Raw genomic sequence first — 27,940 nt, forward strand, 5'->3', positions numbered from 1 at the left:
TGGTTGGGCCAGTAACAGTAGCCTCAAAGCTTCAACAGTTACCTAGCTCCTAGTTATTAAACAAATGTAATTAATGTAGAAACACACACTAGTGTGAGGAGCAGCAACCTGAGAAGTTGCACTATACAATTACAGGTAACTAAGGTAGCTGCTAGCTCTATTATATAGGTGTCTTGTGTCTGTGTATTATGTATCATTTCTCATAGCACTCTTTAATTGGTGAGTACCTTTGTAATTCACATTTGCTCAATACCCTGGTCTATTTAGTTTGTCCTCCGGATTTCTATACAATGCAACCCATTCCTCAAAGGCTCCATCCCAGAGCAGGGAATGTGGCTCAGTGGTAGTGCTTTCCCTAGCATGCACAAGCCCTGGGTTCTATCTCCCCACCCCAAAGAGGAGAAATACAACTTCTAAAGCTTCTGTCTCTACGTACGAGTTACTGGTAGTTAGGGACTCAGCATATGAAGTGCAAGGAGATGAAATTCAGCCTGTAGTCCCATGGTTACTCTTCTCTTTGATGTCCCTCATCTACCTACCTTCCCTTTCTCTGCTCTCAGAGCCTCACAGCTCTTCTATGTGGAGTCTCCCGTGAATCTTGGGAATTAATGCACACCCTTTCTTTGCCTCTGCCCCATGCACAGTTGGTTCTTACGGTCGGCCTCTTGGCTGTGGTGGTTTATCTCTACACTGTGGTGGCCTTCAACTTCTTCCGCAAGTTCTACAACAAAAGCGAGGATGACGATGAGCCTGACATGAAGTGTGATGACATGATGACGGTGAGCCAGGCCACTGCCAGCCCACCAGAGGGAGAACAGAATTTCTGTGGAGGTGGCCCCAAGGGAAGGGAAGCACCCATAAGGGTTACCACCCACCCATCTGAGCTAACTTGTGATGAATGTGTCCTGCCTACATTTTCACATAGTCTAGCTTTGATTCGCCCGAGAACTGGGAACAAAGTCAACTCATTTCAACCAGCCAGTGGGTTTTTCTCAGAGTGCACAGGGCTGCAGGCAGCAATGCCAGCAGCATCGGGTCTTCAGGGACCTAGTGCACCCCTCAACTTTATCATGACCTGACTTCAGGAAAAGGTAGGTCAGGAATAGGTAACGTGTACTGGCAGACATTTTCTTTAGCCTTCTAAGAGACAGCAGTGCACCAGAGTGACTCGTACCTGGCTTCAGGCTTTCTGAGTAGCTCCGCCACTTGGGCGGGAAGTTGGTGCCCTGCTTTGCTGGCCTGGAGCCCAGAACTCAGTACTGAGATCATGGGCTGGAGAATGGGTGCTTGGTGCACTGTCCTGTTTCCAGAATATATTGGACCACATTTGTACCAGAGTTGGAATATCTTCATATGCCTAACAAGGTTTCTCGGGAATGAGGAGTCTGACATGAAGTTCCTGTTTCATGCACACCTTCTACCCATGATTCTCTAGTTACTTTTGGTCCATTCACTATTTGTAGTGCATTCACAGAATGCACTAACATATGGTATTTTCACTTGTGGCAGTGTCGTGCCGATCCTGAGGGAATTGCAGGCTTGGGAGCATTCTGGGTTTTGCACTCATATGCTCAACAGTTTAGGTAGAAACGCCTGCCTGCCAAGGACATAGGGAATGCATAAGTGGAAGGAGCTTTCCTCAAAGTTTACAGCACAGCCAGAAAAGCAGACGGGCACTCTTGGAATTAGGAAGGGCAGGGTCTGGCCTGTGCCATCTCCTCTGGACCCAAGGAGCTTTAAGTGACTGGACACCTAAGATGAACTCCTACAGATAGATGTCAAGTAATTCAAAACATCAAACTAAGCAGAGATGTGGAGGTCAGCAATTAGTCCAGACACTGTTCTCCCCACAGATCTCTGCTCTGGGTTCAGAGCCCCAGAGCCACTTGAGTCTGATCTAACCATATGCATGGTCTGACTATCTTGCTGGACACAAAAGTTTCTCTAAATCGCCATGTTTTTCCTCTCAGTGTTACCTTTTCCACATGTACGTGGGAGTGAGAGCAGGGGGTGGCATCGGTGATGAGATTGAAGACCCTGCAGGCGACCCTTATGAAATGTATCGCATTATCTTCGACATTACCTTTTTCTTCTTTGTCATTGTCATCTTGCTGGCCATTATTCAAGGTATGAACATGGCTCATAAATCTTTCTGGTTTTTCATGTCTTCGGCCTAATTGTTTTACAAAGAAGTTTGTGAGTTCACTTATTTGCTAATGTGGAAAACATTTATTGAGCATCTACTATATGTATAAAGCCATATGGACCCAGGCACTGGTAGAGGAAGCTTGGGAATCCACATTGTCACCTCTCCATCTTGATGTGGAACTGCCACCTCACAGCCTCTGCTGAGCTGTCTTTCATATTGTGGTCATTCTTCCCAGGCAGTGAGGTGAAGACGGAGCAGAAAGGGCTAAGAGAATGTGACATGTTTTCTAATCTTTTGGGAGTGAGGTAAAGGTGAAGTGATAGTTCAACCAACAGCTTGCCAGGAACTAGAGACAGATAATGATGGATTTTGATGCAGTCACACTGGGTTGAGATGCCTGGAAAATATGAGGGCTAAGAAGTAAAAGACCCCGGGCCACAGGAATGCCTGAGGGGTCAGGAGAAGAGGAAGAGCCTACTGTATCAAAGAGAATGAAAACCAACAGCTGAGCAACACAGGAGGAGGGACTGAGCAGCAGGAACAGCAATGAGAAATGGTTAGGTAGGATATAGTTTAGGGAATAAAAGGCTTTTTTTGTTACCTAATTTTGCTTTAAAGTAGCCTCAGTGACACTGCATTCCTCTTCCTGTGGACCACTAAGCAGGTGAAAGTGTTTTGCTTATGCTTAAAACCTCAGGTCTGATCATCGATGCTTTTGGGGAGCTGAGAGACCAGCAGGAACAAGTTCGTGAAGACATGGAGGTAAAGTTCTCTACTTGGTCTAATCCCATAGTCTAATCCATGAATTCCACGTGGCTACAATCAATCAGGATACTACAAAAACCATTGTTTTCCATGCATGTCATCTCTCCTTCCCTAGCTGGATTTGGGTAGCTCTGCCCTGTACCCTCACAGGCCTATAGAGCTGCTGCCTCCTTCCTGTGCCCTCTCAAGGCCAGGAGTGAGGTGCATGACTCTGGAATTAGTGATGAATAGCTGAAAGCATTTCAAGAGAAAAATATTTCTCATCCCCTAATTCAATAGACCTACATCCTTTTCTTCCTGCCTGTGGTGTTACAGCCACTAATCCCCTTTCTATGTCTCATTTTTCATAGACTAAATGTTTCATCTGTGGAATTGGCAATGACTACTTTGATACAACCCCTCATGGTTTTGAAACACATACATTGCAAGAGCACAACTTAGCCAACTACTTGTGAGTATTTTGGTTACCAAAGGTGGTAGGGAAGGGGAGGGGAGCCCAGGCTGAGTCTTTACCTCTTCTTGCTCTGTGGCCCATCTAGTGAAAGGCCTTCTCCCCCATGGTGTCTCCACATGCATGCTGCTGAACCGGCGGCCTCTTCTCGGATTTCACTCTGTTTGAGCATGGCTCTGAGAAACAACTCCATCTGTGGATATTACCCTGCTCTTTTTTTTTTTTTTCCTGGCCAGTCCTGGGGCTTGAACTCAGGGCCTGAGCACTGTCCCTGGCTTCTTTTTGCTCAAGGCTAGCACTCTATATCACTTTGAGCCACAGCGCCACTTCTGGATTTTTCTCTGTATGTAGTGGTAAGGAATCGAACCCAGGGCTTCATGTATACGAGGCAAGCACTCTACCACCAAGCCATATTCCCAGTCCCACCCTGCTTTAAGCATCTACACCAGTATGTGGCTGCTAAGATAAACAGCAAAACTTCACTTTTTTAGGGAAAAGCATTTGTGCAGGAAGTTCTCTGAGCCTGTCATGTGTTCTGGACTTCCTAGAAAAAAATAGAGAATTTACAAGATATGTGGGTAAATGCTCTGCTGTTTGATCTTGATGGTCTCCCCACTGTTATTAGTTGGTATCATCAAAGAAAAAATGGCCCAGATGAGTCTTTTTGCTAGATTAAGACAGGTATAGTTTAAGCCCCAAGACGAACCCCCTTCCCCCCCAAAAGGTATAGTCACTACCATTAATTCTCACTAAGGGGCCACATCTTAGTCCAGGTGAGCAGGGCGCTGGCCCTACAGAAGGGATGTGCGTAGCCCTGTCAGTACCCAGGAACACAAGGGCACCTGTCACCTGGGCTGGGACCTCCTTTAGTAGCAAGCTTGTGATTGTGCCAGACTCACATTTGAACTGGTGATCTGCTGGCTTAGGACAAATATGATCAAGATTCTAGTCCCGCCTTCTTTCTCATTCTTGGAAAAGGGGGAAATTAATAAATGTGGAGCCACTGTTGGCCAGGATCCTGATGATGAGCATGGCCTCAGCTCTGTCTTGTCCTTGCTATGTAGTCTGCTCCTGAAGGGCACATGACCGCCACCTCAGGAAGCTGTCTCGAGTCTCTGCAATGTGAGCTGGGAATGTGGTTTCTCAGGAAATGCGTATGTCACAGAAAGACTAACATAAGACCACACTTCCACTTCCCTACAATCTAAAACAAAACAAAAAGCTCTTTCTGGAAGAGTAACTTAATGAGATTAAAAGCTTTCTGCTTTTTTCTTATCCTTCATCACAAGAAGGGTTGGTCTGGTCTATCCACACCCAGAAGCTTATTTTGAAATAAACATGTCTATTAGAAATGCTCCCCCATTCTTAAAGGCATCTTTTGAACCTTGTTTCCAGTTCACCTGAAAACTATCTAATACTATTTTTCCCTCATTGTTCCAGGTTCTTTTTGATGTATTTAATTAATAAGGATGAAACAGAGCATACGGGTCAGGTAAGGGGATAAAAAGGCTTAAATGAAAAACACAGACATGGGTTACATTCTGTAGTTATTCAGTCTTGAAACTAGTGTACATAACTGGAAGGAGATGACAGGGAGACGAAATAATAAGAGGCAGGAAGGGGAACATAGACTAACAAGAGGACTGGGATGGGAGAGAAGAGGGAAAGAACAGGGAGATGGTAAAGTGAAGACTATGAAGAAGTTAAGATGAAGCAAGCAAATTGTAAAGAGTAAAGAAAAGAAAGGAGTTGGGGGAGAGAAGAAAGTGATAGGACTGGGGAGAGAGTAAGTGGAAAGGAAGAAAAGATGCTGAGTTGGGAGGAGATGAGACTGATAAGAGGAGTGGGGAGAAGAGGAAGGAGATGCATGGGAGTATAAAGAGGAAAGAGTAAGGAGAGCAGAGAGAATGTATTGGATTGGAGATTGTAGAGAGGAAAAAAAAAAAAGACAGTGAAGTGGCTTCTGGTAAGGAGGAGAGAGGAACTGGAGGAAAGAATAGAGAAGATCGCCAAGAAAGTAGTAAGGAGGAAGATGAGGAGAGGAAAGGAGACTTAGGGAGAGAATACAGGAGATTGTAAAGAGGAAAAAAAAAGACAAAAGAGGGTAAGGAGACTATATGGAAGAAGCGGGGGCACTGACAAGAGGAAGGGGTAGAGGGACAAGGGTAAGGTGAAGAGATATTGAGAGAGAATGGAGCTGGTGAGGAGAGGATAGGGAGAGTTAAGGAATAGATAGTAAGGGATAGAGGAGAGGAAAAAGGTATGGTGAAGAGAACAAGGAAGGGAGAAAGAAAGATGGAGAGGTGAGACAGCAATCAGAGGAGATTAATCTCTCCCATCCATACTCCCTGGTTAAAGTAGATAAAGGAGGGGTAAGATGAACCCAGGAGATGGTAAAGAGGAATGGGATGGTGAGGAGGGAGGAGGAGAGTCTAAAGGGGAAAAGGCAGAAGTAGAGGGAAAGAGTTGGGAGGGGAGATTAGAGAAAGGTGAATTCTGAGAGATAAGTGAGGGAAAAAGAGGAGAGTAGAAAGCGCTTGGTGGCCGCAGGAGACACACATCTCGAGCCTCCTAAGCAGAGCCACATCCAGCAAACACAAGCTGGGCCTGGCTTACGGGCTGTGCTCACACCGCTTTCAGGAGTCCTACGTGTGGAAGATGTACCAGGAAAGGTGCTGGGACTTCTTCCCGGCTGGCGACTGCTTTCGTAAGCAATACGAAGATCAGCTTGCATAGAACTGGATGAAAGCGGCACCACAGGACTCCAGTCCACTTCGGGTAAAATGGAATCTTCCTTTTATCACTGTCCAGCATATCTGAAATGTGACACTTTCCGAAAGCCTTGATTTGGCGTTCTGTGCAAATATACACCCTGTGTGTGAGAACCTGTCAAGGGGTTGAAGAAAAACTGCAGGGAATCACTACTTGAAGGCCTCCAGCTCTAGTGCAACTAGTTTGTTGGAGCTGCAGCGTGGAGGAAAGGGCCAGAAAAAGTCGAATGCAGAACATTTAAATGTTACCCAGGGACTCGGTCTTAACTACAAAAGACCATGGGAACTACAGTCTAAACTTTCCCAAGGTACTTGCTAGGGACTGTATCCAAAACCAGCTTAACAGTGTTTTTAAGCAGTTCAGTAGAAAACCAACCAACACTTTGTCGACATTGAAATATCGATAAGTGCCTTAAAACCTCTTTAGATACAGCTATGCAAGTTTTTTATGTTTGTGTTCTAGGACAGTTCCATTGAACAGTTTGTGTTGATCTCTTATTTTATGAAACTGTACTAGAAGGTTTATTCATGTATTTTTTTTAGTAACAGCTTCTTGAACTGCTGTTATTAGAAAAAAAAAAAAGTACTGTACTGAAAATTCAGACAACTCTTGATCTCATGCCAAAATTGAGTAGTGCTTTACGGTCCCTGTAAGTAAAATAATCTCCTTAAAGTGAAGTGCCCACTGCAATAAAGTCACACGTACCAGTCTGTGTGGCCTCCTGCGTGCCACTTTCAGGTGAGAGCTGGGAAGGGGAGCAGCAGGCACCAAAGAAGAAAGCGGTTCCACAAACCAGAGGGTGTTTATTTTGGCCACATTCGTGTCTGTTTTTTTGCGCTTGTTATGCTGGAAACAAACATGGCTGGGACATCCCCTGCCCTTAAGGAAACAGCCAGAAAACAAAGGCAGCTTGTTCCTCTACCAGGTCTTTCAGCGAGCAGTGCTCTGAGCCACACAGGGACTGCCAGCTGGCCCTCAAGCATGGCCTGTGGCTGTGCTTACTTGGAAGGCAATGGAAACTTGCTTCTTGATCCCTCAGGCGATCATGCTGTCCAGCCAGTCTTCCAGCTCTTCCTCGGTAACATTTTTTGATGTAGTTGGCTGCTCAGATTCTGTGTTCTTTTCCTCTGTCACAGATGGTTCTGCAGGAAGTAGGGAAATGAAAGCCATATGTGTTAGCAACCTCACATTAGTCCCTACTCTGAGAGCTAAAGCTCCCCAGTGTTTGTTTCAGGTATAATTCAGCCCGAATTATTACCTTCTCCCATTATTACTACCTCTCAAGTGACACTGTAATAGCAAAACAAGATATTAAGTGTGGTAGAGGCTGGCTCTTATTTTCTGAAGTTTAGTTTTACTAGCTTGTGTGAAGACCAGTGGCCTCATGTTCTTTCTATTCTTGCAGCGGTCCTGTGACAACAATAATCTCTGCAGTAAATGTGGTGATTGCCTAAGGCCTATCCACATCAGGTGGGCCACCAACTCACAGAGAGCTGTCTGTTATACCAAGAAAGCAGCACTAACAGCTGGTATATAGCCTGCTCAGTCGATTAACAGGTCTGAGAAACCTAGGGCTGCAAGTCTCTCAAAGCCTCTTTATGGCAGAAGTACAATGGCCAGTGCCCGGTTGAATACTGCAATCAGGCAGGTAGCAGGTTTGGAAGCTCAGGACATCCAGTGAGTAGCCTTGTCAGAAAGGTCAGCGCAAGGGAAGCAGAGATGTGAGCATGGAATAGAGGTCAGAGGGAGCACCGGGTTGATGCCAGGGAGGCTGTTCTCACAAAAAAAGTTAGAACCAAGAAGACAGGTGGGTAGCAAATGAAAACCCTACCTTTTTCCTTTTGGGCCACCTCCCCGTTCTCAGATTTCAGGTCCTGCTGTGTCCTGGCTGGTGGGCTGCTCCCTCCTGCTTTCACTGGCGCATCTAAATTCAGCAGCAGATCTAGTTCCTCTTCCAAATGGTCTGGGGCTGCCTGAGATCCCCCCAGGGGGCCATCTCTACCCAGGGACCTGGGACAGCCAACAGCAGGGGCTCTCAACTCAGAAACAGAGCCCCTTAATTGCATCCCTGTTCTCTTGCCATCATCATTTCTCTTTGGTTTCACTTGAGGAAGCTCTAAAGGAACTGTAGCCTGAAAGAGAAGTGTAAGAACTGAGTTTCAAATGGAGCCTGGATACATTTGCTTAAGTAGGGAACCATCTAGCTTTGAGGGGTAGGAAACTGAATCCAGACACTGGTTTACAAACCACCTCCCCTGGGGGAGGAGACCTCACAAACACTGGCCTGCACCTACCATTCATTCCACCACCTCAGCTATGTGCGAAGCAGTGCTGAGGTGTTATTCCTGTCACTGGCCTGGACACTAACCATACCATAGGTCTGTTTGAATCTGTCATGAAACATGGGCACCTGTAGACATTGCTACAAAGAAACTAGCAAAGTAGACCTGTTCATTGTCTTTGTAAGCATTCATATAAAGCATAACATTTCCCAAGGAGAAAAGAATGATGTGGCAGTACTATTGAATTAAAAGATGCCAGACGTGAAAGCAAACAACCTGATTACATTTTTGGAAAATACCGAAAACTATAGCATTCAACATGAGGATGAGTTGTCTTTTGGGTAGATGGGGCCTTGGGGATCGGAGTGCTGGCCTCCTGGGAGCCGACTCATAGTTGAAAGGAAGAGAGCCTTTCTAGAGGAGGGTGGTGGGAAAGTGCGGAAGCAGCATCTATCTCTTCTAGACCCACTACCCCATCTCTACTTCCCAGCATCCTGGACAGACCAAGGATTTACTGATGCTGACACAGCATGAACTGGACAAAGCTGGGATGTGGTGCTGTATCTAATCCCAGATCATTTAATCGGTCCACAGTGGGTATCTGGAATCTTGTTGGTTTAGCAATCTGGGTTGCATGCCGGGAAGAAGAGGAAGGATTCCTCTGTGACTGCTCTCGCTACTACTCCCATGACCCGCCCACACCCCATGAAACACTTCAGTAAAACCCACATCTTCACCCTCTCTCCAGGGCAGGCTACGGCATTGCTCACAGGGACCCAGCTGACATCTCCCTTCTCTACTCTGCCTGGCACGTTTGCACACACTTGCACATAAATATCGTGTGCAGATTACCCAGACATTACACTCTACCTTTCAATTCTATTATATTTGATTCTTTAAAATGTTTCACACATAAAATATAAAAGTAACTTCCAAAAATTATTTTGTTCTTTAAAGTTTAGAAGATGATTCCTGAATACAGAACGCTCAGCATTACCCAAAGGAATGCCCAAGCAGACTCCCTGCTCTTCACTTGGGCTTTAGGCCAGCCTGCAGATGCCTGGGGCAGCAGGGAGAGGGGCGGTTTACCTGGATCAGCTCGGCAGCAACATTGAGTCGGAGTGAAAGAGGCAGTTCTTGAAGGGCTCGAACCAGTGACTCACTATCCACATAAAGTGCTGAATTCTATATAGATATAGTTTTTGTAAAAAAGAGAAAGAAAATATCAGGTGATTAATTATGACCTTTTGGAAATAAAAGAACATGAAAAGACGGTAACTAAGTCATTTTGGCTGGCAGTAACTCCAATCTTAAATCACAATGAGCTATAATATCTCTCTCAACATTACGATTGGCAAAACCAAAGCTGCCTTGTGGAGGCACAGCGCCCACTCTCAGAGCTGGGCAGGGGATCCACTTCGTGTCAAGGCTGCCAACCGCAGGACTCCTGCAATTCCTGGTGAGCCGAGAGAAAACCAAGCATTTGACTGGACACCTCCTCTTCACTCAGATGGCTGGCCCTCACAACGGAAGAGCCGGTCAGGCAGGGGGTGGGGCAGAGGGCCCACCCAGAGGAGCCAGTGGGATAGGGTTCTCCTTCAGCCTCTGAGAAGAGTAACTCCCTGTCTAGCTGGCAGCACAGTGGGATCAGGACTAAAAGCACCCTGACGCCTCACTGCTTCACCTGATGTCACATCCATGTATGGACCTCAAAAACTATTTCAGAGGGCTTGGGATATGGCCTAGTGGCAAGAGTGTTTGCCTCGTATACATGAAGCCCTGGGTTCCATTCCCCAGCACCACATATACAGAAAATGGCCAGAAGTGGCGCTGTGGCTCGAGTGGCAGAGTGCTAGCCTTAAGCAAAAAGAAGCCAGGGACAGTGCTCAGGCCCTGAGTCCAGTCCCCAGGACTGGCAAAAAACAAAACTATTTCAGAAAGCCATCCAAATACTCCCACCGCCCTTACAGCTATGGGCAGGTGTCCTGGCCACCTAAAAGAGGCAAGCAAGGTGGGCACCTACCACTAACCATGTGAGCAGGCAGATGGGGCTGGTGCTTTATCCTGTGACCCTGACAGAGGCCTTCTGGACTCTTGGTGCAAGGTCATCTCAAGTATCACACTGACCAGACATTCACACACTTCCTGGTGGCTCAAACACAGTCCTGACCCTGGCTCCACACTTAAGTAGCCACTAATCCACACATCAGCCTGGATGGTCACCTCTCAGAAAGTAGTCCAAGCACCAGAACAGTCCTTCATCCTAGAAAAAAGAAACTTACCTCAAAAAGGTTGTGTATTTAAAAAAATAGAACCCATGAACCTGCATAGTACCACATACTTATAATCCCAGCACTTGGGAGGCTGAGGCAGGAATCACAAGTTTGAGGCCCAACCCTATCTCAAAAAAGCAAAACAAAGAATGGAGGAAATCCATGACAGATTCCAGGCCATTCCTTTGTTTTGGACACAGCAAAATTTTTTTTCAGCATTAAGCAGGCATGGTCTCTATGTTGTTCATTTTAAATAAGCCCTATCTAATAAAATAATCCAGTAGGAACCAAGTGCCTCGTGTTTGTCTTGGTATGACACTTCCAAGATATCTTAAATACTTTCTGGTACTCAAAGTGGTCCAGAGTTTTGTGGGGTTTTTTTTAAACTTTTTTTTTGTCAAGATGATGTAGTGGGGTCACCGTTACATACTAAGGTAGTGAATACATTTGTCATACTTGTTACTCCCTTCCTCATTTTTCTCCCACCTTTCCTCCCCCCAGCCCAGCTCCCCCTTGCTTTCATCACTTTCTTTTACCTTCCCAATGATAGACTTCATCATTCTAGTCTACAATGCTTATGAACTCTATGAATATTAACAATAAAACAATTCCTTTTAGATCGGGTGATACATACATTTCTTTCCTTTTGCTTAGTATAATCTGTTCCTTCTTTTTTTCTCATTTCTTCCCTCGCCCTGATGGCCCTTGAGTTGCTTTCATCAATGTCCATTGAAGCTGTTGGGCCCCCCTCCTTTATTTTCTTCACCCACTTTCCACTCATTTTGTGCCCTCTTCCCAGCTTCCCTCAGGTGTACACCATAAATGAGGAAAAGAATATGGTGGACAGGACTAGAAGAAATCATGTTGAGCAAGACAAGCCAAGAACAGAGACAAATCATGGTCTCCCTGCTATGCGAGTGTTAACATTATAAAGGGATATGACAAAGAAAAGAAGACCCAAGATACTCACAGCCAGACCTAAAAAGGTCAGTCTTGGGAGAAAGGCACCAAAAAGTGAAACCCAAACACTACTTCATATGTACCTAAAATACTATCCAGACTGAAAAGAACTCCAAAGATAAGGAAGCAATGGACCTCTTCTTAATTAGTCTTATAGTATTTAGAGGTCTAGAGTTTATTTACAGTGACTTTGGCTCTCCATCTGAGTCAACACCATCCACACAACTGAGCACTGATAAAATGTGCCACCTGTAGAGGCTCCGCTGCCTGGCTCCGCTGCCCCGGTAGAGGTGCAGGGAGAGGAGGCTGCTGCCCAGCCACCTTGCACTTTCCCAGACAGTGTGCTGTACCCACAGAGCGCATAATAAGACACCAGTAATTCTCTGTACATTTTCAAAGGGGAGGAAACTGAAATCCTGCTTGGAACAGAGCTACAGCAAGAACACAGAGCCAGTAAGGACTGAACACAGAGCTGAAAGATTTCTGTAATATTTGTTCTTATTTTGTAACTTGTTCTTATTTTGTAGAGCAGGTAAAGGTACAAAGTAAAACCAGGCAACCAGTGGCTCACGCCTGTCATCCTAACTACTCAGGAAAGCTGAGATCTGAGGATTGAGGTTCAAAGCCAGCCTGGACAGGAAAGTCTATGAGATTCATCTCCAATAAATTACCAAAAAAAATCTTGGAGGTGGGGCTGTGGCTCAAGTGGAAGAGCTCTAGCCTTGAGCAAAAGTAGTGCAGAGTTAGCACCCGGGCCCGGGAGTTGAAACCTCAGCATCGGGGGTTAGGGGACAAAACTAAGGAACTAAAGGAAACAGGAAACTTAAATTTTACTTCTAACGTGAATTGCCACAAATCAGGGCCAGGGGAAATAGTCAAATGGCAAAGTAATTTACTTGTCCACAAGCATAAGCATGTTATCTCACAGCCCAGCTTATGAGCAAGTCATGCACAGAACAGGGCACAAAGGTGAATGCAAGCTTGAAGGGCTGTGTAATTTTGGCTCCCTGAAAATTTAACAGTGCAGGGAGCTGAGAAGAATCTTCACATGAACAATGACCGTCTGAACAATATGCACCAAGTGCTGGTGCTGGCCTTGGAAAGAGGCAGCCCTCACTCAACACAAACTTGTTTTACCTGCTTTGGACATGAGGCGTCACCTTCCCATTCTTTCTCCTCAGCAAACCGGAATTGTGAGAAGGAGTCCCCTAGGAATAGAAAATACATAACTTTATGCAAAAACTTCAGGAAAATACTTTTTTTTGCCAGTCCTGGGCCTTGGACTCAGGGCCTGAGCACTGTCCTTGGCTACTTTTTGCTCAAGGCTAGCACTCTGCCACTTGAGCCACAGCGCCACTTCTGGCCATTTTCTATATATGTGGTGCTGAGGAATTGAACCTAGGACTTCATGTATACGAGGCAAGCACTCTTGCCACTAGGCCATATTCCCAGCCCCGAAAATACTGTTTCTTTTCTTTTCTTTTCTTTTCTTTTTGCCAGTCCTGGCCTTGGACTCAGGGCCTGAGCACTGTCCTTGGCTTCTTTTTGCTCAAGGCTAGCACTCTGCCACTTGAGCCACAGCACCACTTCTGGCCATTTTCTATATATGTGGTGCTGGGGTATCGAACCCAGGGCTTCATGTATACGAGGCAAGCACTCTTGCCACTAGGCCATATTCCCAGCCCCTCTTTACATTTTCTTTTTGGTGTGAATGGGCCACTTCTGGTCCTGTGTGTGGTGGTCCCTGTTGTCTCACTCTATTACCACAAACGAATGTAGGAACAGCCAGGTGCCAGGGCCCACACCTGTAGTCCTAGCCACTCAAGACCAGCACAAGAAGGGGGAAAAAGGGGGACAGAAGGAACATACTTCAACATATAATGGCTTTCTGTGACAAATATAGGTAGCATAAAATGTGCACCACCACCTGAAAGCACATGGTCAGATATGTGGGTGGGTACCACTACCTGAGGGCACACCATCAAATGTGCAGGTGTACACCAACACCAGTGTACCATCAGATGTGTGGGTGTGCAGCACCACCAGACAGTGCACCATCAGATGGGCAGGTGTACAGCACCACCAGACAGTGCACCATTGGATATGTGGGTGTGCACCACCACCAGACAGTGCACCATCAGATGTGTGGGTGTGTACCACCCCCAGACATTGCACCATCGAATGTGCGGGTGTGCACCACCAACAGACAGTGCACCATCAGATGTGCACATGCACCACCCTCAGACAGTGCACCAACAGATAGGCAGGTGTGCACTACCACCAGACAGCACACCATCAGATGGGCAGCACCACTGGACACCTTCTTCAGTTTGGTGGGGTCTGAACAGTCATGACACTCGCCACCACCCTGTGCTCCAAGTCAACACTGCTCAGCTTGTGAAAACAACTCCCGGCGTCCCAAAGTCAACACACTGCTCAGCTTGTGAAAACACACTCCCGGCCTCCCTCTACCAATGACTGGCCCACCACTTAGGACACCATAACAACCTCCTCACACGAGAACAGCAAAAATCCCAGAATATGCCACTTCACTCATAACCCGAGAGACCCATCTCCAACTAAGCAGCAGAATGGCAGACTCAGGCATGGCTCAAATGGCAGAGCACCAACTGTGAAAAAATAAAAGCCAAATAATAGTACAAGCTCTGAGTTCAAGCCAGCACGCAAGTACACAGAGATTATAATAATTTAGGGAATCTTCTGAAATGAAGTGGTATGTGTGTGTTTGCATTTTCCTCACACTGGCAGGAGTGGCCCCAGTACCAGAAGGCTGAGGCAGAGACAGTGACTCCAGACCAGCCTGGACTATGTAGACTCCACCTATCCCAGCACCAGTGTTGAAAGCTGGTGTGCATACAATGAAAGCGGAGATTACCAGATGTGGAACTATTGTGATATTGTGAAAGCAAACCATTGCTTGCGTACTAATTTTGGTTCATTTATACATGCAAAAGATGTTGGGTTTTTTTTAATCAAGTGTATGAAGCAATGAAAGTTAGAAAATTAGAATGCTCCAACTGGCAGGCTTCATGAGGGGTTGTGCCAAACCTTTGCCTGGTCAGCATCGTCATCACGAGTTTCTCATCAACCCCTGGCTCTCCCAGCATAAACTGAGAACTGCAGGTGAGTGGTGTGCAGGGAGAGATCGGTACAGCAGGGTACTGTTGCAATGCAGTACCACTACTAAAACCTGCTCCAATGAAATTCGAGTGAAGCTTTTGAAATGTCATTGCTTGCCACATATACCAGAAGTCCATTCTACAGCAGTGTTAGTTGGCTTTAATTTCAGCAGAGTTTAACATTTGACCATTGGGTCAAAGTGCATTTTGGTGAATATTCAATTAATAACATTCCAGAATGCCAACTTTTAAATCAGGTGCAGAAAATATCTCACCTATTACATGAATAAGATATATAAGAAACTCATATATGTACAACAAAATACTGACTGGTGCACTGAACGGAGTCAAGATAAGTCAAGGTGCCAATTTTAAGGTTGATTGTCTCACTGAGAGTGAACTGAAGGAGACTGTTCTGTGCAATACAGAAAGTTTCATTTTCCTTTGAAAACAATAGCACATGTTACTTTTGGAACTCAACCAAACCAGAGGTAAGGCAATCCAGAGAAACACTAAATTCTCTCTGGAGACAGGGAGCTTTTGGAGTGCCGTTGCTCTGGAAGGATCCAGAGGGGCTGGAGGACAGCAAGTGCCACACACACCTGCTGCCAGCATTTGGTCCTGTACTTATAATAAATCAGTTACTCGTTTGCTCAGAATCACTCCACACCACTGTGCTGGGATTCTTTGAGTTCTCTACAACAAAAACACTATGTAACAGTTGATATGTTGACATGAAAAACTAAGACAATTAAGATTTGCTCCTTTTAGGAAAACACCTTGAGAGCAATTGAATAATGCCTATCTCATCATGGCAGTGTGGGTGGGAGAGAAGAGACTCCTGCCTATTCACCGTGTAATGTCCAGAGTTCTTGTTCTGCCTAATTTTTCAAGCTGTGTCTTATGGTCAGAGCACAGTGGGCTCAGCTGTGATACAATTCCACAGAAGCCTCCGGCTTACAAAAGCCTAGGATCTACTCGTACACTAAGTATTGCTTTCACTTCACTAAATGTGAATGGTGCCTTCAGCACCACCATTGAAATGGAGCTTTCAGCCAGCCCAAAGTGGCAACAATGCCTTAAGGCCTCCAGTGGGCTTCCGGCAAGAGCACAAGAACACTTATCTCTACAGAACGAGCCATGAGACTGCTGTGCAGATTCCCTGGGCTGGTACACACTAGGAGTGAACAACTGCAGGGGAGAGACAAAAGAAGACAGATCTTCCCAGTTCCTGTAGCTGGCCTCCTTCTTGGCTGTTCTTCCCCCATCCCCCAGACTAGTATTTCACTGAGTAGGCAAGGCTGGCCTCGAGCTCTCCTCGTCCTGCCTCAGCTTCCTGAGTGGGGGATCACAAGCAGGCCCCAACCGCTCCTGACAATGCTCCTGATCCAACCCCTAGCTTCCAGGAATGAGGAATATTTACCCAAAGCAAAGCCCGCCAGGCACTGTCCCTCTAAGACCAATAATTTTAAAAAGAACAAGATATTAAGACAATCTCTTGTTGCAATCAGGAAGCTTTCTCACCAACTGTGGGGTCCCCAAAGCCCCTGAGCATCAAATATCCACACTCACTGAGTGTTACATAGTAGGATGTGCCCCTCATCTGCACGGGTTACATGGAAGGAAAAGCCAGCTACACTCTGGTACCTAGTGTTTAGGTTCTAGACTTTATGAGAAAAGGACGATACCAACATTCTGGAATTTAGAACCTGGCTGTTTGCCCTAAAATAGTTGGTGACCAAGGCTGGCCATGCATTAGTTGACTATCTAGTAAAATTTCTCTGACAATCATCTTCAGAAGGCCAACCAAACCCCAATATAAGGGCAAGTCATTTGACAACAAAGTGGAGTCTAGGATCAATCTTCAGATGGACCGTGAAGCTGTAAAATCCTAGAACCAATCTGTAGATGGTATCATAGGACCCACAGCACAGAACAAAGACCTGGAAAAGAGGACTCTAATGAGGAGAGTGCACAAATGAATCTGAGATGCAAAAACTGGCTGACAAGGACACAACAGCTTCTCTCATTCCTCCCCCATGGACAAACTGGTTCCATCTAATTCTTCAGGATGCAGTATATGTCTGGGGCCACTGGGCTGCTTTCCCACAAATGTATGCCACTTCCTTCGTCTCTGCCCAGTGAGGAGGTTCACACACCCTGCACCCACTGATGCTCAAATTGAGTTTCCTCTACTGATGGAGACCACTTGGTATTAGACCTAGAGAGGGCAAAACTTCGCCACTGTATTTAACAGAATTCATTCATCTGTAGAAAGAGTTACCCTGAAAATGCAACATTGACTCAAAGCATTTATGTTTATTTGCTTCTTCAGTGAAAGCCTTTCTTATTGTTGAATTGTGAGCTGGCAAACAAAATTAGTGAAGTAACTTACAGAAAAAATATTTTCCTATGAAATTCATCTCTTCCAAAGTATGCTCCAAGAGTGCATAATGACTCAATCTTTTAAAAATTAAGGATTTGCAAATCACAGTTTGGCTATGTTTTACACACAATTACAAACCATGTGCTGTTAAGGCACAGAAAAGAGAATTAAATGACAACAGTTCTACTGAATTCAATGAGAATGCCAAGGTCACAGTTATTCATGTGTTCTTGTCCTGGCATCTCCGGCTGTATTGAAAACTCACTCACTCCCTTCATCTCCCTTCCGTCTCTCTTAAGCTCTTTTCTAGGACTGCAATTACAATTGTTCTATTGGGAATGCGTCCTTGAAACCCTTTGGGACCTCGAAGGTCATCTCTCCCACAAAGCATATTCATTCCTGAGATTTCCTACACCTAGTGTAGGAAAGTGAACACAGTATCAGAAAAAAATCAGTCTCTTTAATTACTTTAAATTTTAAATACAACCTTGAGGTAATGGTAACAAGTTGAAAACAAATTATAGACAGATAGAGATACAGATACACATATGTGCACTTTCTTAGGTTAATCTATATTACATGTCAGAATGTGCTCCTTTATGAGGCTGAATAATATTCTACTGAGGGTATATCATATTTTTGGTTTTGGCAGTACTGGGTTTTGAACTTAGGGCTTTTGTGTTAGGTTCCTCACTTGAGCTTCCAGTACTGATACCTATCTGTCAGTGGACAGACATTGAGGTGTCTCCTCATTTGCTCTATGTATACATCGGTTATTTCAAAAAACAAAGGGACCATTTAGCAGTATTGGGACTTGGTCCATACAGGAGACTACCATAAGGTCTGGAAGTGACCAGCCAGAGAAGATGAAAGCAGTTGCTGTCCAGAGTAAGAGAACTGGGACATGAAGAAGGACCATTATGACTGAAGCAGGACCATTCCCCCCACCCCATGACTGAAGCAGGACCCTACTCCACGACTGAAGCAGGACCATTCCCCCCACCCCATGTCTGAAGCAGGACCACCCCCCCATGACTGAAGCAGGACCATTCCCTCCCCCTCTCCATGACCTTGCTGAGCTCTGAAGCTGCTTCAGAAACTCACTGTCATATCTAGTACTTTTATACGAGGCAAGCACTCTTGCCACTAGGCCATATTCCCCACCCTGTAGTACTTTTAAAAACCACTCCTGTAGCAGTCTTTATCACTTCCTGCTTTGATGTGTCTCGACTGCCTCCCCAAGAGCTAGACTTTGGTTTGTGGGGTGTGTGTGTGTGTGTGTATGTGTGTGTACTGGAGTGCCACTATGCATTCTCAGTGTCTGGTTTCATCTAGCTGCTCCACTGTTTTACACACACACACACACACACACACACACACACACACACACGTACATTCCACATTTGAAAGCCAAGATGAGGAAAATTAGGCAATAGGCCAGAAAGCCAGAAAAAAAACAAAAAGTGAACCATACAGAGTAAACACAACGTGAGCACAGTCAAGTAAAAGCTGATTCACTGACAATGACAGGGGTAACTACTATTCATTCATGATCTAATTTAAAAAAAAAATAGGCATCTTTTCCAGTTAATACTAATGCTCTAAGGAACAAAACTGTCCCAACTCAACCATCAGGCTTCCTAGTGCAGGCATGATGAGCACACGTTCCTCAAGAGCTAAGCCACCTTTATAAATGGATGACATTCCTCACTAAGTTATCAGCTAAAATCACTTGAATATTTAAAGACCGGAACAAGTTTAACTCAGGAGTCTGAGATCTGAAGATCATGGTCTGAAGCCAGCCCAGGCAGCAAAGTCTGTGAGACTTATCTCTAATAAACTACCAAAAAAGCCAGAAGTAGAGCTGTGGCTCAACTGGTAAGAAAGAGTGCTGGCCTTGAGTCAGTTAGCTCAGCATCAGAGTCCAGGGCTTGAGTTCAAGCCCCAGGAATGGCACAAAGAAAACAAAAATTAGAGCTGAAAATACTGTAATCTATAAAACAGATATAATTATAAGCTCTTTTATTAACAACTAAAAATAAATGTAGTTTTGCACTTATCTAGAGTATTTTTAAGCACTAGAACATTTGTTTATTAGCAATGGATGTTGCGTCAGATAAAATGGAACATGCTTGGGGGCCCCCAGTATCCGTGAGAGGAACATCTATCTCCCTTTCGCTTCTCTGAGATCTATCGACAGGGAACTACCCAAGTGTTAGAAAACAGACAAGGTGAGAGGGCTGTGAGCTTTGCCAAACATCTAGTGAGATGTCTGTTTCAAAACCACTTGCTGGAAAGAAAAAGAGAAACAAAAAAAATAATACAAAGCAAGCATATTCACACAAACCCAACAACACGGATGGAAGAGGCTGGGATGAGGATGGCTGGGCCCGTGCCCTCTGAGTGACGTGCCCCCAGTGGCATGAAGATACAGAGGCCCTCCAGGCTCTCCTGCCACAACAGGGCAAACTTCCACCCTGGACTTTGAAAAGCAGTGGGAGGAAAGCCAGGATAGTTCGCCTTGTAAAATGTCCAGCCCACCCAAGGGTCCCACTACACCAGGAAGAGATACAGTGTTGGCCAAGGGAGTCAGTCCGATGGGGTCCAATGGGGGGGTCCGATGGACAGAGGAGGACAACAGGACCTCCCCTGCTAGACCACTCTCCTCACTCTCATCTCTCCATGTGTAAAATGGTACACTAATTTGAAGGCATCACAATGATCACAATGATCAGTGTTCTCTGTCAAAGGACTTTGAGTGATTATTTTCAGCAGGTGTCAACTCTTCATAGCCTTTAACCAGCAGAACTGGAGCCTACCTCTGTGTCCAAGGGGGCAAAAAAGCTGCTCTGCAGGACTGGTGCTATGACAGCTTCAAGTCACCAGTGCAAAGAAGGAGCACTTACAAGGCTGCGAAACACAGATGCTCCAAAAAACTTTCAGATTTAAACCATTTAAACAAAACGGGAATTCTCTATCACTGTCACAAAATTAGAATGTTTCAGCAAGCAACCTAAATTTGCACATAAAATTGAAAAAAAAAGTCATTACTATGACTAATTATTCTTTACTACCCTTTTCAAAGACAGATAAAATGTTCTTTAACAAATGTCAATTTAATTTTGCTGCTGAAGATTAGCAGCAGGTGATAAATGGGAGACATGATGTCCCTAAACACACAGCGAAGTAGATCAGCCTAATCTTCACATGTCTGAGGGAAATTAATTCAGAGCAAATGTGAGCATAATGTATAAAAGCCGAACAAAAAGTGTACAACACCAGACTGATGAAATCCAAGTGTGTGTGTTTCTACTGAAGAATCCCATATTTCCTGCATAAGCACTGCAAGTCAGTCTTTGCTGAGATATACCAACGGAGTCCAACAAATGCATTAGTATCTGATGTACCCATTAGGAAACCGTTGTGACATGATCTAGGAAGTCTCTAAAATAGCAAGAAAGAAAAATCTACAAATGCCTTCAACCAGCTATCTTCTGCAGTCTTGCTCTGACCTTTGTCTTAGTCTTCTAGAAGTGAGTAGATCTATATCTCTAGATTGAGACAATTTTACTGGGAGAATAAAGACCTGATTTGTAACAGCAGTTTGACAACCAGTCATGTAAGACAAGAAGCAGAGTACTGTTCTGGGAGTCTACTGTGACAAAAGTCACTCCAGAGGGTGATGGGGGTGAAAATAAAGGGTTGTATATACGTGCGTGACAATGTCACCACGTAACAGAATACTACTGCTTTGTATGGTTAATATACACCAGTAGCTGGGCACTGCTAGCTCATGCCTATAATCCTACTCTGGGCAGGAGAGTTCACCAAAAAGTCAGAAATGGAGCTGTGGTTCAAGTGGAAGAACACAGGCCTTGAGCAAAAGCTCGGAGAGAGCACCCAGGCCTCAAGGTCAAGCTCCATAACCAGCACCAAACAAACAAAAAACTGCAGGCACACACACACATTTCACTACACACACATGTGCATGCACACACACATTTTACTTCACATCCTTAAAGAGAGCTTTATTACCTCTACTATTTGAGCTGTGCCTCCAGTCGTTTTTCCTTTTGCTTTCTTCCTTTCTCATTAACTGAAGATGAAGTCTTGCAGACTTCTACTTCAGCTAGCTTCCAACTCTAATCCTCAGATATCATTCTCCCGTGTAGCTAGGTTTACAATCATGAGCCAAAGGCATCAGACTCATACTTTGTTACTAAATATATAGCACTAGGGATGACATTCCATTTCTTCCTCCAGAAGGTCCCATACATGACTTGTATATAAAAGAAACAAAAGTTAAAACTTCCTGCAGACACTTTTCTTTTTTCTTCTTTCACAATGACAACCAATGACAGGCGAGTGAAAACAAGGAGGAAATTACTCAAAGTATGAATCCCAAACCATTATCCCTCTTTAAGAGATCAAGAACTGAAATTTAAATTGGTAAGTCCATTTATAGGATCATTTGTACTGATTCATTTTATGGATATTTCAGTTAGTGAATTCCCGTCTAATTAAAGGAACCTTAATTTCCTTTAGACCTTTTTATTTGCCAAAAGAAACTATGTTGAATACCTTTACTCACTAAAATAGTGTTACAGAAAAGCCATGTGATTAATTTTAATTATCTTTTCTTTCATTATAATGAGCTTGATCACAAGAATTTACAGTAAGCAGAAGGCAAGAGCCAGTTAATTAGAAAGACCCTTTTCTCCTGGCTAGCAGCAGAACAAATTTGCAACAGAAAATAGCCCATCACAGCAAAAAATATTCTTCCTGACAGGAAAGAGACCAAGAAAAGAATAAAACACCCAGACTCTTCATACTCACTTGGCAAAGTTGATGCTCCAATAAGAGTTATCCTGCAGGCAGTGAAGTGACATTGACAAGTATTTTCCACAAGGTCCATTTGGATAGATTCCCAGAATGGAAACATGAGAGAATCTGGAGCCCCTGTAGGAGGCCAAGAAGAAGATCCCTAAGAGTAGTACCTGCCACCAGCAAGCTACCTCTACCAATGCAAATGTGTCCTGATCACCTGTGATCCCTTTGATAATACTCAGGGCTTAATAATTAGTATATACCCAGTTGGAGAAGTTTACAACTACCATTTCCAAACACACAATAATTGAGCATCTCCACGTCCACCAGGGGACTCACACAGTATTCAGTCAGCTCTATCTACACTCAGTAGATGACACTGTGAATGGACACCAGATTCCCAGGAAAAGTGTGCCTACACAGATGTTACTATTCCTGCACACCTGGCTCCCAGCACAGCCCATGCACCCTGACGTCACTGTGAATGACGACCCCGTATGCACTGACGTCACTGTGAATGACAACCCCGTGCACCCTGATGTCACTATGAATGACAACCCCGTATGCACCCTGACGTCACTGTGAATGACAACCCCGTATGCACCCTGACGTCACTGTGAATGACAACCCCATGCACACTGATGTCACTGTGAATGACAACCCCGTATGCACCCTGACATCACTGTGAATGACAACCCCGTGCACCCTGATGTCACTATGACAACCCCGTATGCACCCTGACGTCACTGTGAATGACAACCCCGTGCACCCTGATGTCACTGTGAATGACAACCCTGTATGCACTGATGTCACTGTGAATGACAACCCCGTATGCACCCTGACGTCACTGTGAATGACAACCCCGTGTACCCTGACGTCACTGTGAATGACAACCCCATGCACCCTGATGTCACTATGAATGACAACCCCGTATGCACCCTGACGTCACTGTGAATGACAACCCCGTATGTACCCTGACGTCACTGTGAATGACAACCCCGTATGCACCCTGATGTCACTGTGAATGACAACCCCGTATGCACCCTGACGTCACTGTGAATGACAACCCCGTATGTACCCTGACGTCACTGTGAATGACAACCCCGTATGCACCCTGATGTCACTGTGAATGACGACCCCGTGCACCCTGACATCACTGTGAATGACAACCCCATGCACCCTGACATCACTGTGAATGACAATCCCATGCACCCTGACGTCACTGTGAATGACAACCCCGTGCACCCTGACGTCACTGTGAATGACAACCCCGTATGCACTGACGTCACTGTTAATGACAACCCCGTATGCACCCTGACGTCACTGTGAATGACAACCCCGTGCACCCTGACGTCACTGTGAATGACAACCCCGTGCACCCTGACGTCACTGTGAATGACAACCCCGCGCACCCTGACGTCACTGTGAATGACAACCCCGTATGCACCTGACGTCACTGTGAATGACAACCCCGTGTACCCTGATGTCACTGTGAATGACAACCCCGTATGCACCCTGACATCACTGTGAATGACAACCCTGTGCACCCTGATGTCACTGTGAATGACAACCCCGTATCACTGATGTCACTGTGAATGACAACCCCATATACACACCTGGCTTCTAGGACAGCTCTGTGTACACTGACGTTACTAGGAACACAGAATTCCCAGGACAACTGCACTTCTTTCTTGGCTCCTAAAAACTTGGAAAATGATTGGCACTGCCTGTATGAAGCAGACATGACAAAAACAGCTTGTGAGGAAGGCACAAACACTGAGACAAGTTCCTTCTTACACCACAAAAGCTCCTATCACAGAGATTCCTCCCCACAGGTCACAGCTGTTGTGCAATTACAGAAAGCTGCGCCTGTTTCAGTCACCCAGTTCTTGCTCTACAATACTGGAGTAAAGTGCTAAGAGAGAACATGATGAAGCCTGAGTGGCCTGTCCAGCTTTCCAAAGACTCAGAGAAATTAGTGAACTGGCACTTCTCTGATCCTACAGGTTCAGGAAGTAAGCTGGGCCCGGACCTTGATAGCCACAAAACAAAACACAAACAACAACAACAAAACAAAAAGACTAAGATACCGACAACTCAAGTCCAGAGTTTTATCCTCATGCCAACTTATCATGCCTATTCAAATTGAGTTCAGAAAAATAGTATGCCTGTAGGCCAGGCTGTATCACAATTAGTCATCATTTCCACCATTACTTAAAGACAAAAGCTGCAACAGAGGAAGCCAGTCTGCTATTAGAGAACACAAAAGGCATCCGTCCTCTGCTGTCTAACCAACATCTGTGACTTGGCCATTCTTAAATACTGAAATAAAAGTAATTTTTTTTTCAACTGTAGGGCTCAATCTGTTAAAATGACTATCTCTCCACTCCATTATCTTTATAATACTGGTGAGGCCTTGCCTTGATCCACTGACTTTTTAGCACTGCTGTATAGTAACCCTAATAAGGGTTCAGTGACTATGGTCTCAGTGAAACTATCTGTCCTTTTTGATAAGCGGACTGAAAAATAAAAAAACAAATTTACAGAAACAAAACCAGGTGGACTCAAACCATTTCATCTTTTATAGGGTTTTCCCCGTCACAGTCCACTAAAGCCTACCACCAAACCCTGGTGGACCAGCACATGAATCAACACTAGCCTTATTGTTTTCATTTTAGTCTGGGGAACTTCACACTCCACATTAGAAATAAAACTTGCCAGCAAAACAAGCCAAGAGAAATAAAATAAAAATAGACAAGTCTTCAGATATACTCTGTTGCATTTAGATGTCATGTACATATGAGTACAGCAGGCTAGATACCAAGACTGGGAGGACCTGCTGGAAGGTATTTAGGCCAAGAGATGGCCACCCTTATACTGGATGAATGCCCACCTCATGGAGAGGCTGGCCCCTGCCAGTGAGTGAGTTCTCTAGAGAGAGCCCACCCCATATGTGGAGTCATCCTCCCAGAGCCCCCACTTCCTGGTAGCGCAGCCAAAGACATCCCCAGGACATCTTCACTAGAAGGCCAGTGCATGTTGTCTGAATCCTCCCCCAGAACTAGAGCCAAACACTTCTTTATAGTCACCTAGAGTCAGTTATCTTAGACTGACACCCATGCTATAAAATGACAAAACCACAAAAAAACAAAAACAAAACTTGTGGGACAACCCACTTACACTCAAACCATCAGTTCCACGCAGTACAGGGAAAGCCACATACTGTGATCTGTCCACCCCAGGCTTTCAGCACTTCTTTCTTGACAGTAAGTGTTTTCCCTCCGGTCTGGCAGTAAGTACCAAAGAAAGATAATAGAGCTGGAGTGTAAGTGGGTGCTTGACCTTGCCTAGCATCCACAGGGCCTTGGGTTCTTCACCTATTATAAACTAAGAAAGGAAGAAAAAAATGATAGCCTACCCTGAACCAAAATAAGGACACCAGGTCCAACAGGGGTATAGAACAAAGTAAACTTTACCAAGTAGTCTTCTGAACCAGTTCTGTGACGTGTTGATCATTATGGCATTTGAAGACTTACTAGTATATCACAAATGGAAATTATACAAGAAATGATGGGCCTTTCCTCAGTGAACACATAGTAACTACTAGGAATTACCACTACCACTAAAGTCAGAGAAAATGGGGTGATGTCAAATTCTATATTGGTATAATTCAAGATCACATTTTCTTTACATTAATGCATACTCTTCCTGCTGTCAATTCACATTTACCATCTTCCTTCAAGCTCTAATTAAAATGTATTGCTTTGAGAAAGCAATACATTTTTTGTTGATACACTTCAGGAAGTCAACTCGACTCCTGTGCTACTACTAAGTATTTACGTGGAGTGGTATTTGGTGGCATGCGGCTTTGGAAGGAAGGCTTCTCTATCTTTTATTGATAGTGCTGGTGAGCTCAGGCCTCTCATTTGCTAGTAGGTATCCTACTGCTGAGCCCCTTTTATTTGCACCAGTTATTTTTAAGACTGGGTCTCACTTCCTGCCCTAGCACACTTGGACCGCAATGCCCCTATTTTTGGCTTTCTGCTATAGCTAGATTAACAGGTTGTACACCCTTGCCCAGCAATCACAAGGCCCTATGTTCAAACCTCAACACTATAAGAAGGAAGGGAGAGAGAGAGGGTAAGAGAGAGAAGGAGGGGCAAAGAGAAAGACAGAGAAACAGAAAAAGAAAAAGAATCCCACAAATGTGTGCTCAAACCAAATTAGTTCTCCCATTCTTAGTCTCCCAAGTAGCTAGGATTACAGGCATAAGCCACAGGTCCAGCTGGAAAGAAGGTGTTTATGTCATGTCATGAATTGTCCTTAAGTAGGTTATCCTGAAGACTCCTTTCATAACTCAGATTTCTCAAAAGCTCCATTGAAGAACTATTTTCATTAGAAAATCTGCCCCAAAACTCTTTACTTCAAATCTTTGGTTTTACCTTTGAAATGCAATAAAAAATGTAGATTCAACACCACAGGTCACTTATTTAGCAAAAAAAATAACCATCTTTGAGTGTGAGTATGTGGAAAATCTATAATTGTAAAATGGCACACCTACCATGGAAAACACTAGGGAGGTTCCTCAAAAATCCAAAATGAGGGCTGGGAATATGGCTTAGTGGTAGAGTGATCGCCTTGCATGCATGAAAGCCCTGGGTTCGATTCCTCTTCACCACATACACAGAAAAAGCCGAAAGTGGCGCTGTGGCTCAAGTGCTAGCATTGAGCAAAAAGAAGCCAGGGACAGTGCTCAGGCCCAAGTCCAAGCCCCAGGACTGGCCAAAAAAAAATCCAAAACAAGCTACCATATGTTCCAAAAATCTCGTACCTGGGCACACACCCAAAGGCAGTAAAAGCTGAGTCTCCCAGCAGCATTTGGACTCACGTCCAAAGCAGTACAGTTCCCAACACCCAAGATGAAGAAGCAAGCCAAATGTCTGCTGACTGGTGAGTAAACAAAATGTGAAATTATAATACAATGGAGTATCACTTAGTCATAAAAGGGAAAGAAATTCTGTCAAATGTTCCAACATGATTGAACCACAAGAACATGATACCAAGTTAAATAAGCCAGGCACAAAATGACAAAAACATTTGCTTCCACTTATGCGAGGCACCTCAAGTAGTCAAATTCATAAAGGTAGAAAGATGGCCCTTGGGGCTGAGGAAAGGGAAACACTCTACAGTGGTAGCAGACTCTACCACTACAGAGTTGCAAACATGAATGATTTTTTTTTTTTTTTTGGCCAGTCCTGGGCCTTGGACTCAGGGCCTGAGCACTGTCCCTGGCTTCTTCCCGCTCAAGGCTAGCACTCTGCCACTTGAGCCACAGCGCTGCTTCTGGCCGTTTTCTGTATATGTGGTGCTGGGGAATCGAACATAGGGCCTCGTGTATCCGAGGCAGGCACTCTTGCCACTAGGCTATATCCCCAGCCCCTGCATGAATGATTTTTAAAAAAAACAAAAACCTAAGGGCTTAACCCAACAGAACTATTTACACTTAACATGATCATGATAAAGTTTACATTGTTTTTAACTACAATATTTGAAAAATGGTTTAACTTACTTCTTTTGTCCCAAATCTTCAAGTAATGTTCACAGCACATGAAGCTACTGAGGCAGGTAACTGGGGACTACCCAGTTCTGAGTGTGGCTTACAGGTCAGAGCCCTCTGCTTCCCGTACACCCTGCCCAGTGCACCAACACTGCTATGGAAACTGCAGGGGAATAGGAGACTCATCAGGATATGGCCCCTGCCCTAAGCTGTTTTCACACAGCGCTCAGTTAGTTCAGTGAAACAAGTATCTCTGGAGTTCTCGTCCTCCAATGTTTCTCTGGACCAAGTTTTTATAATGGTAGACATAACAATACCTGTATGTCGGAGGGAGGCAAGAGAGGGTTTTTTTGTTTTGTTTTGTTTTGTTTTGGCCAG

General features: G+C 44.8%; 2 protein-coding genes across 2 annotated transcripts in view; one reads left to right on the forward strand and one right to left on the reverse strand.

The window, feature by feature from the left end:
- The window catches only part of Ryr3 (ryanodine receptor 3), a 369,516-nt gene extending 362,621 nt beyond the window's left edge, over window positions 1-6,895 (forward strand). Inside the window, 6 exon segments of the mRNA XM_048333185.1 lie at window positions 645-779; window positions 1,971-2,127; window positions 2,847-2,911; window positions 3,265-3,365; window positions 4,806-4,857; window positions 6,006-6,895. Of these exon segments, the coding sequence (XP_048189142.1) occupies window positions 645-779; window positions 1,971-2,127; window positions 2,847-2,911; window positions 3,265-3,365; window positions 4,806-4,857; window positions 6,006-6,101 (606 nt within the window). The 3' untranslated portion in view covers window positions 6,102-6,895.
- A 93-nt stretch (window positions 6,896-6,988) lies between these two features.
- Aven (apoptosis and caspase activation inhibitor) overlaps window positions 6,989-27,940 on the reverse strand; it is a 48,849-nt gene continuing 27,897 nt past the window's right edge. Inside the window, exons 3-7 of the mRNA XM_048333184.1 lie at window positions 27,575-27,725; window positions 12,790-12,860; window positions 9,509-9,604; window positions 7,969-8,269; window positions 6,989-7,279 (exon numbers count right to left, since the gene is read on the reverse strand). Coding sequence (XP_048189141.1) covers window positions 7,173-7,279; window positions 7,969-8,269; window positions 9,509-9,604; window positions 12,790-12,860; window positions 27,575-27,614 — 615 coding nt within the window. The 5' untranslated portion in view covers window positions 27,615-27,725 and the 3' untranslated portion in view covers window positions 6,989-7,172. The remainder of the gene's footprint in view (window positions 7,280-7,968; window positions 8,270-9,508; window positions 9,605-12,789; window positions 12,861-27,574; window positions 27,726-27,940) is intronic.

This window comes from Perognathus longimembris, chromosome 23, assembly GCF_023159225.1.
Source record: "Perognathus longimembris pacificus isolate PPM17 chromosome 23, ASM2315922v1, whole genome shotgun sequence".
NCBI classification, from domain to species: Eukaryota; Metazoa; Chordata; class Mammalia; order Rodentia; family Heteromyidae; genus Perognathus; species Perognathus longimembris.